Source organism: Suncus etruscus, chromosome 4, assembly GCF_024139225.1.
Source record: "Suncus etruscus isolate mSunEtr1 chromosome 4, mSunEtr1.pri.cur, whole genome shotgun sequence".
In the NCBI taxonomy this organism is placed as follows: Eukaryota; Metazoa; Chordata; class Mammalia; order Eulipotyphla; family Soricidae; genus Suncus; species Suncus etruscus.
In genome coordinates this window covers 47,328,405-47,341,311 of record NC_064851.1, presented here as the reverse complement: position 1 = coordinate 47,341,311, position 12,907 = coordinate 47,328,405, and the positions used below count along the sequence as shown (strand labels likewise).

At 43.6% G+C, this 12,907-nt stretch overlaps 1 protein-coding gene across 1 annotated transcript; it reads right to left on the bottom strand.

Annotated features, from left to right (window-relative positions):
- Window positions 1-288: 288 nt before the first annotated feature.
- Window positions 289-11,397, bottom strand: PRXL2C (peroxiredoxin like 2C). Its single transcript, XM_049772288.1, has 6 exons — window positions 11,206-11,397; window positions 10,957-11,025; window positions 9,897-9,950; window positions 9,639-9,744; window positions 5,846-5,977; window positions 289-764 (listed from the first exon to the last, which is right to left on the bottom strand). Exons 1-6 carry the CDS (start codon window positions 11,395-11,397, stop codon window positions 637-639), a joined length of 681 nt encoding a protein of 226 aa, XP_049628245.1. The 3' UTR covers window positions 289-636.
- Window positions 11,398-12,907: the final 1,510 nt, after the last annotated feature.

The following is a 12,907-nucleotide window of genomic DNA, read 5'->3' as shown; positions in this document are numbered from 1 at the left end:
GGCAAATGCCCTACCACTGTGCTACTGCTCCAACCCCCCTTCGTAAGGCTTTTAATCTTTTTTTTTGTAGTTGTTTAGGGACCACTCCTGCAGTGCTCAGGGCTTACTGAGCTCTGAGCTCAGGGATCACTCCTGGAGGAACTTGTGGGACCATAAGGGATGCCAGAGATAGAAACCCAGTTGACCACATGCAAGGCCCTATTTGCTATACTATCTCTCCATTCCCAAGATTTTTTAATTTTAATGACAAATTAAACCTTTCACTGAATAGAAAGACCGCAATGTAAATTAAAGAATGGTATTTATCATTTAAAGTTTATTCTGTTTAAAACTTGTCTTGCATAGGTCCCACCTTGCTTCAGTCCCCAGCACTGCATATGATCCCCTTAGCCTCCCAGGAGTAATGCTGATGCAGAGCCAGAAGTGAGTGCTGAGCTCAGTTGGGCACTCCCACCCAAAAGAAAAAGTCATAAAAAATCTATCACTTTTGGTAATGACTGCCTTTAACCATGCAATTCAACTTGGAGATGGTCTTTTCAAATTCCTTGGCACCAATAAAGCAGACACTACACAGGCCACTACACTCCAGTATCTTGAAGTCATGGCCAAGGCATCTGACAGGGACAGCCTGTTCTGTCATACATGGATAACTGCAGGTCTGTTCGTGAAGTCCACATGCTGAACTCCCACAAGCTGTAACACAGAGTTGATGGGTTTGTGATCTAGTCTATTCCTGTCACGGTGTATAAAATGGATATTGTTACCTAGAGGGAAAAAGAAGAAAAAGTCAAGGTTGGGGCTGGAGTGATAAAAGAGCGGCCAGTGCACTTGCCTTGCATGCGGCTGACCTGGGTTTGATCCCCAGCATTCTATATGGTTCTCTGAGCTTGCCAGGAGAGATTTCTGTATTTTGTTTTGTTTTTTGTTTGTTTTTAGTTTTTGGGCCACACTCGGTGACACTCAGGGGTTACTCCTGGCTATGTCCTCAGAAATCGCTCTGGCTTGGGGGACCATATGGGACACTAGGGGATCGAACTGCAGTCCATCATAGGCTAGCGCAGGCAAGGCAGACACCTTACCACTTGTACACTGCTCTGGCCCCCCAGGAGTGATTTCTGAGTGCAGAGCCAGGAGTAACCCATGAGTGCTTCTGGGTGTGGCCCCAAAACAAAAACAAACAAAACAAAAGTCAAGTTTGGTGGCCATGGAGGTAAGGCATTTGCCTTTCATGCAGAAGGTCATTGGTTCGAATGCTGGCATCCCATATGGTCCCCCGAGCTTGCCAGGAGCGATTTCTGAGCATAGAGCCAGGAGTAACCCTCCCTTGAGCGCTGCCGGATGAGACCCAAAAAAAAAGACAAAAACAAAAACAAAAAGTCAATTTTGGCATAGTATTAATCATTAGCTACATTGCTTACTACAATCAAGGAAACGTCGCAATTCTTAATTAGTCTAAAAGGAAAAGTTAATTAATTTATATTGATCATATATTGATAACAATAACTATATTAATAACAATATAATATATAGCACGTCAATATATTATATTGATTATATTGCCTATAAAACACTATAATCATTTTTCTTTTACTGATTCTTTTTTTTGGGCCATACCCAGTGGTTCTCAGAGATTACTACTGAGATTCTACTTAGGAATCACTCCTGTTAGGTTTGGGAGAACAAATGGGATGATAGGAATTGAACCTAGTTTGTCCACATGCAAGGCAAGTATACCACTTGCTGTACTGTTCTGGCCCACCACAATAATTTTTAAAGTCATAAAGCATGATAAGTATTATGTAAAATAAGTTATACTTACTATTTTATGAGTTCCAAGGGAAAATGTTAAGTTATAACATTCCATTAGGCTTTATCAAAAGCAATTAAATAAAATGCCCTATCCAAAAGTTAGAATATGGGACTAACAGGTATCAAGTTAGAAAATCTTATTTTTTTCTTAAATGTTACAAATAACCATATTAACTTATAAAATTACTTCTAACAATGATTTTATAGGCTATCTGCATTATCACAACAACCCCCCCAAAAGCTAAAAAATAAGAACATTAAGATAGTTTATTAAGTTATATTCAGATGCCTACTATCTTTTATCTGTTCAAATTAAAAATATATAAATGTCATAAATGTATAACATAGATTTTGTCTACTTTGGTTCTTGGACTCAAGACCCTCTATCCTAGCCTCTCCCTTGATGAGCCCAGTTCCATAGACAACTCTCGGATTCTGCTGCCTTTGGTCATTTGCTGTTCCCTTCCTATGGATCTTTACATCCACATAAAAGGGAGACCATTCTCTGTCTGTCCCTCTCCCTCAGACTGACTTCACTCAGCATGAAGCCTTCTAGTTCCATCCAAATTGCATGATTTCAACTCTTCTTGTAGCTAAGTAATTATTATTACTTTATGTACTTATACCAATTTCTCTATCCACTTATGTTCTTGTATATGTGGATTGTTTCAAGATCTTGTTATTGTGAATAATTTGGTTTATAAAATTAGTCACCTTGGGGTCGGAGCAGTGGCGCAAGCAGTAAAGCATCTGCCTTCCCTGCGCTAGCCTAGGACAGACCATTGTTTGATCCCCCAGCGTCCCATATGGTCCCCCAAGCCAGGAGCGATTTCTGAGCACATAGCCAGGAGTAACCCCTGAGCGTCACAGGTATGGCCAAAAAAACAAAAACAAAAACAAAACTAAAGTTAATCCACCTTTATTACCATATCAGATTGCCAAAGACCCTCCACTATCACTATCACTGTTCTTTTTATTTATTTTTATTTTTTTATTTTTTATTTTTTTTTTTGGATTTTGGGCCACACCCCGCAGTGCTCAGGGGTTACTCCTGGCTGTCTGCTCAGAAATAGCTCCTGGCAGGCATGGGGGACCATATGGGACACCGGGATTCGAACCAACCACCTTTGGTCCTGGATCGGCTGCTTGCAAGGCAAACGCCTCTGTGCTATCTCTCCGGGCCCACTATCACTGTTCTTATGCTACGTACTTTGCATCATGCTCATCTGCCACCTATAGTAATGTCTAACTTTAATAGCTAGCTTGGCTTCCTACCAAATAAGGCAAAATCAAATACTGTGTTAACTGCTGCAATAATATTTATACCTAAATCTTTCCTAGATTCCTATACCTTTTGTTACTCAGTAGGAAGTATCAAAATGTAAGTCTTATTTCCAGCTGGCACACCAATGATGCTATGTGCTTTTACATAACTGCATGTTGAGCCAGATGACCTGAGACTAGACATGAGTTTCTAAAAGTTTGTCTAGGTCTAAAAGTAGACATAAAACATTCATAAATATTCACAAGGTCCCTCTGGGTTGATTTATAGGTTCTATTCTTACAAAACAAGGCTTCTTTATTTTAGCTAATCCAACCTGGTACAAATTAATAAAGAGGAAATGAAATGAAATAAAATGACATATTTAGCTATAACCAAAAAGTCATAATACTTGATCAAAATCCACTTTCTAAAGACTTCCTTTCAAATACTTGGAATTTACTAACATAAATTTTAATTTTTGTTTGTGCACTGCATACCAGCAGTGCCCAGGACTTACTCCTGGCTCTCCATTGAGATCACTCAACACAGGGTTCAGGGGACCATATGAGATGCTGAGAACTGAACACAGAATTGGACATAAGCAAGGGAAGTGCTCAACATGCTCTATATGCTGTGCTCTCTACATGCTGCACTTGGTCCAGCCACAGTTGATTTTAATTGTATAACTCTTAGAAGCTACAATGAATAAAGTCAAAGAATTTTATTTATTTATTCTTGTTTTTGGAACATACCCAACGGTGCTCAGGGGGACCATATGGGATGCTTGGGATCAATCCTGGGTTGGTCATATATCAGACAAATGCCCATTGTACTATCTTTCTAGACCTTACATGAAGAATGTTAGGGACCAGAACGGTGGCACAGCAGTAGGGCATTTGCCTTGCTACATGCTAACCTAGGACCAACCACGGTTCAATCTCCCAGTGTCCCATATGGTCCCTCAAACCAGGCTTGATTTCTGTGCGCATAGCCAGGAATAACCCCTGAGCGTCACTGAGTGTGGCCCAAAAAACAAACAAACAAACAAAAAAAAAGAATGTTAAAGAAAAAGAAAAGCTGATAGGGCCAGAGTGATAGCACAGTGGTTAGGGTGTTTGGCTTGCATGCAGTTGACCTGGGTTCAATCCTCAGCATTACATATGGTTCCTGAGACTGCCAGGAGGGATTTCTGAGTGCAGAGCCAGGAGTAACTTGCTAAGCGCAGCCAGGTGTGGTCCCAAAACAAAAATAAAAATAAAGAAAAATACTGGTTTACAACACAGTGACTCGGGTTTTATGACATGGTCATATTTAGGCATCTATCTCTTAACATTCTGGTACCTGGCAGCATTCCGGGATCAATCAGCTGTTCAATAGTAGGAGTCCAAAGGAATTTCAGGCAGTCCAAAGTGATCAATAAAGTAGGTACTAGAGAGGTATAACAGGGATTTATGGCTGACCTTGGCACCAGGAGTGATCCCGGAGCACAAGGCCAGGAGTAAGACCTCAGCTCTGCTAATGTGGCCACAAAACAAAACTGTTTTGTATGCTCTCAAGTGAGTTTTCCCTGTCCCTAGAGTTAATTTTCTTTCTGATCCTGAGGACATCCTTTTTTGTTTGTTTTTATTTTGTTTTGGCTAGATGTGCTCAGGGTTCACTCCTGGTAGGCTCGGGGAACCACATGGGATACTAAGGACCAAATCCAAGTGAACCATGTATAAGGCAAAGTACCCAACTGCTATACTAACTCTTCAGCGCTAGGAATTGTTTTCTAGATATAGAACTAAACTGATTCTTCCATTGAGAAAAAACAAGAAATAAACAAAACCAAAAAAGTACTTTATAATTTTCCTTCTAGTTAGAAATGTTAATTTTTTGGGGGGGAGTCACACCCGGCAGTGCTCAGGGGTTACTCCTGGCTCTATGCTCAGAAATCGCTCCTGGCAGGCTCAGGGGACCATATAGGATGCCGGAATTCAAACCACCATCCTTCTGCATGAAAGGCAAATGCCTTACCTCCATGCTATCTCTCTGGCCCCGGAAATGTTAATTTTAAAGAAGATATTACATTTGAACTTTAAAAAAATTCTCCTGTGTGGGGCCAGAACGGTGGTGCAAGCGTTAAGGGCGTTTGCCTTGCAAGTGCTGATCTAGGACTGACTTTGGGTGGTTCATCCAGTGTCCCATATGGTCCCCCAAGCCAGGAGTGATTTCTGAGCTCACAGCCAGGAGTAACCCCTGAGTGTCACTGGGTGTGGCCCCAAAACAAACAAACAAAATTTCTCCTGTAGCAGGAGTATTGATTGGTACAGTGGGTTAGATGCTTGCGCTGCACACTGCAACCAGGTTTGGCAGTAGCACCCTGCCTACTGCCAGGAATGATTTCCGAATGCAGAGCCAGGAATAAATCCTGAGCACACCAGTATGACCCAAAAAATTAACAACTAAATAAATAAAATAAATCTTTCACTTTTTGTTTTGTTTTGCTTTTGTAGTGCCAAGGATTAAACTCAGGACCTTCCACACATAAACTCTATAGTCATATATAGACATATACTCTACTAGTCAATCACTTCCCCAACCCCACCATCAAACTTGTAAAAAGAGTTCTAGAGCCTTTTCTATTCAGCAGACCTCTCTGTCCTAGATAACTGAAATCACTCAGCATGAATGAGATCATTATGCTCAGCATTTGCATACATGAGAGACTGAACATAAAAGTTGCCTCCTACTAGAGCACAGAAAAGCACAAGTCAGGGATCTGATGCTTACCTGGACCTAAAATAAGAGTTCCGCCTTGTTGAGCTGGGTCTCCTTGAAAGTCAAACAAAGGGCCAGTCACTGCCCGCCATAGGCTCCGAATGCTTCCCGAGAGTATGTTGGATTTGATATGGGGGCTGTGTCCTGAAATATTAGGAACTTACATTAGATGTTACCATTTCATTCAACTTGATATTACCGTATATACTCGGGTCATACAGGTTATTTGATTAGGTGTGCACGCACCGAATCAAATGCATGTAGTCTCCAGTTGTTTTCTGCCCTCTGCTGGAGGGGACAGTGTTTCATCTCAGTCCACAAGGCTAAGCTGAAGGTAGGTAGGCGGCTCAACTGAACTGAATGCCACTGAACTATTTCACCACAATATTCTGCGCTTTGTATGAGACCGACAGCAGTGATGATGATATCTAGTGCTCAGTGACGATGACAGTGTCTATGCTGATATCCTCACATCAGATACAACTGAAGCTGTTTGGACATACAGATGAGGAGGAGGAGGAATCTAGTTTTGAAGGATTTTAAATTTGTGATTTAGCTTGATTACCTGTTAAGCTACGGTTTTCTGCACTTTATTTGAAGTTTTAAAGTTATTGTTGTTAGTTTACAGTTTTTCTCTAGCAATAAACTTGAAAAACATTTAACCTACTGATTCCTCATTTATTATAATTGTTTTGGGTATATCTTTTTATTTTTGAAATTTACCAGTGGCTGCTGCATTTTCCACCTTGGCTTATTCTTGAGTCACTAAGTTTTCCCAGGTTTTAGGGTAAAATTGGAGAGGGATCAGCTTATACTCAAATATATAGTGATTTATATTAATACACAATATATTAAATACAACATATATTAAATATATAAATTAATATGTAATGTATTAAACTTAATATTAAAAAGGAAATTTTAGTACTTCTAGGAAACATTCTTTTGTTGTAGGCCATCAAACTTTCTGCTTGTCCTTTTTAGTTTGTTTTGTTCCCTGGTGAACTCTTTCAGTCTTTCACTATTGATATTTTCTTTTTTTTTTTTTTTTTTTTTTTGGTTTTTGGGTCACACCCGGCAGTGCTCAGGGGTTACTCCTGGCTGTCTGCTCAGAAATAGCTCCTGGCAGGCACGGGGGACCATATGGGACACCGGGATTCGAACCAACCACCTTTGGTCCTGGATCAGCTGCTTGCAAGGCAAACGCCACTGTGCTATCTCTCCAGGCCCACTATTGATATTTTCAATCACCAAATTCTTTGGTGCAGTGTGGGTTATTTAGTAGTATTTAGCTCCCTGCATCTACTGAATACCATTGCACTGTTCACCAAATTATATTTGTTTTGGGTTGGTTTTGGAGCCACACCTGGCAGTGCTTAGGATTTACTCCACTATCAGGATCACTCCTGGCAGTGTTCAGGAGACCAGAAGTGTGGCTGGAGATTTGAACCCAGGTAATCTACATACAAGGCAAGTATAGTGATTAGGGTTTCCCAGAATATACCTGACCTGGGTTCAAATCTTGACATCACAGTAAAGGATCATGTCAACTCTTCCTCACAAATAAGTCCTACATCTATCCCCACTTCCACACTTGTTTCAAGCCCTGTTTCTCTTTAGCTTACTACAATGATATTGTGAGTGTCCCTGGCTCCAGCCTAGCCACTTCCATTCAGTTCTCCACATTAGATCTGTGATCATAATACTTCTCTGCTTTAAAGATTTTCATGAGACCCTCAGTTGTCTATGGCCTCACCCTGAGCCATGACTTGGTCACAAAGTGTCTTTGGTCCACATCAACTCTACAACCAGCCCCTAAACCCCAGACACACACAGGGATCAGCACTTCTCCACAATTCTTTGTATATAGCTTGTCATGTGTATGTGCTCAGTGTGTGTCTCTATCAACAACATCCAATTTCCCCCTCAATGCAACCACCCTCAATACAATCAGCTAACTCTTAAGAGACCCAAGACATTTCAGCAAATGCTCTCTTCTAAAGCAAGCCCTTAAACTTAAATACAATTAGCTGTTTGGTTCTGCCTCCAGGAGCAGATTAAATTTCAATATGCAGGAACTGTCTTTTAGCACTCACTAGCCTTGGGGTACATCCAGAAGCTCAGTACTATTTATTGAGAGTGAATAAATGATTTGAGTTTGTCTAGATTTTATTTGTTATGTGGATGCCAACTTCTTTATAGCTAAAACACATACAAGTTTATTAAATTCCTATAATATCAGCATATAATTATAGTAATAAATGATAATTTTACAAAGGGTAGAGTGTGTGTCGGCTTTCTATTGGGAACCCTGGGTTCAGTGACACAGCATGGTCCCTGGAACATCATTCTTAAGCATCACCAGATGTTGCAGCCCCTCAAATAGATGAGTAAGTATCAGAATCTTTAGCCCAATTACCTGGCCACCTTCAGTACAGACCAGAGAATATAATAACATCCAGGACACTATTAAAAGTACACAGAGGGAAAGCAGGTACTTGAGCGTTCCTAGAGCAGAAGCAGGAGCTATAGTACAATGGAGAGGGCACTTGCCTTGCATGAGGCTGACCTGGATTTGATCCCTACTACCATATATGGGTCATTGAGCCCTGCTTGGGTGGTGTTCAGAAGTAACTCCTGAATGCTAGCCCTGTGTAATTCTTGAGCACCACTGGTGCAACACAAAAGCAAAACAAACAAAAAGAGTTCCAAGTGCTTCTTCACATGAGAATGTTCATCAGAGAACAGGGACATTTTGGTGGAGGGTATAAACCAAAAACCACCACTTTACTCACTACTATAATCTTGGGATAACTTTTCAGTATCTTTAAAAGCCTTTTTTTTTTTTTTTTGGGTCACACCCATGGCGCTCAGAAATTACTCCTGGCTCTGCACTCAGAAATCATTCCTGGCAGGTGTGTTGGAGGCTGTGTGGGGTAGGTGGGGGTAGAGGACCATATGTGATGCCAGGAATCGAACTGGGGTTTGTCCCCGAGTTGGCCGCATGCAAAGCAAGTGCCCTGCCACTGTTCTATCACTCTGGCCCCTAAAAGCCTTTTTCATCACCTTCCACAGACCTTTTTTGGTAGGGGAGTTGGGTCTCTCTCAGGGAATCATGCAGTACCAGGTTATCATCAAAAGAATGGGGTGAGGGGCCGGGCGGTGGCGCTGGAGGTAAGGTGCCTGCCTTGCCTGCGCTAGCCTAGGACGGACCGAGGTTCGATCCCCCGGTGTCCCATATGGTCCCCCAAGCCAGGAGCGACTTCTGAGCGCATAGCCAGGAGTAACCCCTGAGCGTCACCGGGTGTGGCCCAAAAACCAAAAAAAAAAAAAAAAAAAGAATGGGGTGAGCTGCATTCAGGGCAAATGCCTTAATTCCTAGACTGTCTCTTTACAAAAATTATATTTATTTTCACAGAAAGATAACCTTTCTGGGCCCGGAGAGATAGCACAGCGGCATTTGCCTTGCAAGCAGCCGATCCAGGACCAAAGGTGGTTGGTTCGAATCCCGGTGTCCCATATGGTCCCCCGTGCCTGCCAGGAGCTATTTCTGAGCAGACAGCCAGGAGTAACCCTGAGCACTGCCGGGTGTGGCCCAAAAACTAAAAAAAAAAAAAAAAAAAAAAAAAAAAAAAGAAAGATAACCTTTCTGAATATACTGATTCACTTTTCCTATTCTAATTTAGGGCTTCACCAGCCTTCCACATCATCTCACCAAGGAGTTGCATTCTTTTAGGAACCTGGTTTATGAACTTATTGTTTCCAACTATGCAAATATGAAAAGACACCATCAAGCCTTTCTTACCTGAGGCAGCAATTTCTTCACCTCTTTTCATTCCCAATCTCCTATAAATTTCTCTTTCAGGATCAACATAGATTTCATAAGAATAGCCAGTCAGTTTGCAAAAAGACTGAAATAAAATTCAAGCAAAATGTTGAAAAAGAGAAAAGAGTAATAATATCTCATTTTAAATTAAATTTAATCTATACTTAGCTGTTCAAACATAATTTTTATAGTCTGAGACATTTTATGTATTAGTTTCTTGATGTGCAATATATTTACCTCAATATGGTGGTATGATGACTGTCCAATTACTATTAGAGTGATGTTTGCTTCCTTCAAGGGAAAGAAAAAAACATATATATTAATGTTTTTCTGCACTCTCATCATTAAACTTCATATGTATACATTTGTATGTATGTATGTATGTGTGTATATATGTATAAATATGGAGAGAGAGAGAGAGAGAGAGAGAGAGAGAGAGAGAGAGAGAGAGAGAGAGAGAGAGTCTTTGAGGTACTCCTGGTGATGCTGAAGGGTTACTCCTGGCTCTGCACTCTAGAATTATTCGTGGTGGTGCTCATAATCCCATATGGGATGCCACAGTCATCAGGTAGGCCAAGCAAGGCAAGTACCCTATCCGTTGTACTATAGCTCCGGCCCCAGCCCACTCAACTTCTTGCTGCATTTTAATCCCATTTATAGGATTCCAAAAAAATAAACCATTAAAATTGAGCCAAAGCAATGCATGCTAAAACGTTCACTTAAATGATATTTTTTGCTAAAATGTCCAATGAGTTTAATGTTTAAAAATGCATGCTTAAGTGTTCATAAATTTAAATGATGTAAATTAAATGCTCAATTAATTTAGATGAAAATTTCAGATGGGAGTTAATAATTCACTAGAGTGGCTCCCAACGGTCTAGATGAAAAAGAATGAACACTATTAAAACAGGATTATCAATCAGTTTTATTTTTCCACCTCCCGATTGAGAGCCTGTCGGAGGAAAGAAATTCCAATACTTTTTTTTTTTTTAGCTTTTGTGAATTTCTAGGCACCAGCTAGCCCTGGAAACTAGCCAAGTGGGTAGAACGTCAACATCATTCTTGGGGCTCGAGTGCTGTTTCTAAACGAGCCAAGTCGCACGTCACTTGGGGCAGAAGTGGAGCTAAGAGTGACCGGTGGGGATGGATGCTGGGGGGAAAGGCAGCAGGAGGAGAAGGGTTCCTGGGGAGCCAAGCACTGCAGCCTTGGATTGACTGAGTCCCAGGAGAAGCCGATGACCCGCAGCAGATCGCCCCAAAGAGGCTGCACGGCTGCTTCTTCATTTTGGGAACTTACTTTCAAGAAACTCTCGGGGATCTTGGCCAGGTCTTCCACGTATTCCTTGCAGATGTAACACAAGAAGTGCTGCAATCCCGATTGGGCCAAGAAGGAGAAGGAAAGCCGCATTAGCTTCAGGATCTGAAACTCGCTGCTCCTCCCAAAAAGCCAGGAGCCCGGGGAGGGCAAAGGCGGGGAGCGGAGCCCCGGGCCGAGAGGACAGGGCCGGGCGAGGCCCGGGAGGCAGCCGGCCAGCCGTCGACTCACCCGCACGAACACCACGACGGCCCGGCGCTCCCGGAACAGCTCCCCGAAGCGCAGCGGCCTCCCCGCGGCGTCCAGCACCGGGAGCTCGGCCACGGCCGGAGCCAGGGGCTGCCCGGGCTCGTCGCCACGGGCCTCGGCCCACTCCGCGCCCCCGAGGACCTGCCGAGTGACCGGGGCCCGGGCGGCGGCCATCGCAAGGGGCCCGGGGCCGAGTCGGGCGGCACCGATGGGTGGATCGGGGCCGGGCTCCAAGGCGAGGGTGCAGCTGCAGCGAAGTGACCGAGAGTCGGGAAAGTTGGGAAGCGGAGTGGGCAGGGCCAACGGGGACCGGGGTGGGCGGGGTCGGGAGGGAACTAGGGTTGGGGGGGCCGGCAGAGCTTGAGGGGAACGAGCTAGGCCGGCGCTGCAGCTCCCCGGAAGGCCCTGTGGGTGCAGGTCTCGGGACTGTGGCCTGCCTGGAGCGTGCATTGGCCACCGGCGTCTGCTGTCACTCCTGGTGTCCACCGGTTCCAAGATGCAATCTCAGGATGGATAATATAGAAATATTCTTAGAAAAAAAATTATTCTTAGGTCTTGGGTCCGGAGAGATAGTACAGTGGTAAGGCGTTTGCCTTGTATGCAGAAGGTCGGTGGTTCGAATCCCGGCATCCCATATGGTCCCCAAGCCTGCCAGAAGCGATTTCTTTCTTTTCTTTTCTTTTTTTGTTTGTTTGATTTTTGGGCCACACCCGGCGGTGCTCAGGGATTACTCCTGGCTGTCTGCTCAGAAATAGCTCCTGGCAGGCACGGGGGACCATATGGGACACCGGGATTCGAACCAATCACCTTTGGTCCTGGATCGGCTGCTTGCAAGGCAAACGCCGCTGTGCTATCTCTCCGGGCCCCAGAAGTGATTTCTGAGCTTAGAGCCAGGAGTAACCCCTGAGCGCTGCCGGGTGTGGCCCCAAAACAAAACAAAACAAAACAAAAAATCTTAGGCCAGAGAGATGGCATGGAGGCAGAGCGTTTAGCCCTGCATGCAGAATTCTGGATGGTGGTTCGAATTCCAGCATCCCATATGGTCCCCTGAGCCTGCCAGGAGCGATTTCTAAGCGCATAGCCAGGAGTAACCCTTGAGTGCTGCCTGGTGAAAGAAATATTCTTTAGCTCTGGCACTAAGAAGCAGCAAAAAGTTAAGGAGTGATCCTTTGGGGTTCGTCGACATTGCCGCTGGATGTTCCTTTCTACTTTTTTTTAATATCTTTATTTAAACAGCTTATTACAAACATGATTGTGGTTGGGTTTCAGTCATGTAAAGAACAACCCCCTTCACCGGTGCAACATTCCCATCCCCAGTGTCCCAAATCTCCCTCCTCCACAGCCCACCCCGCCTGTACTCGAGACAGGCTTTCTACTTCCCTCATTCAATCACATTGTTATGACAGTTCTCAAACTTTCATCACTCTTTGTGGTGAGCTTCATGTAGAGAGCTGGACCTTCCAGCCCTCCTTTCTTTGTCTCTGAGGATTATCGCAATCCTTTCTACTTTCTTTTTTTGTTTTTCGGGCCACACCCGTTTGATGCTCAGGGGTTACTCCTGGCTAAGTGCTCAGAAATTGCCCGTGGCTTGGGGGGACCATATGGGACGCAGGGGGATCGAACCGCGGTCCTTCCTTGGCTAGTGCTTGTAAGGCAGACACCTTACCTCTAGCGTCACCTCGCC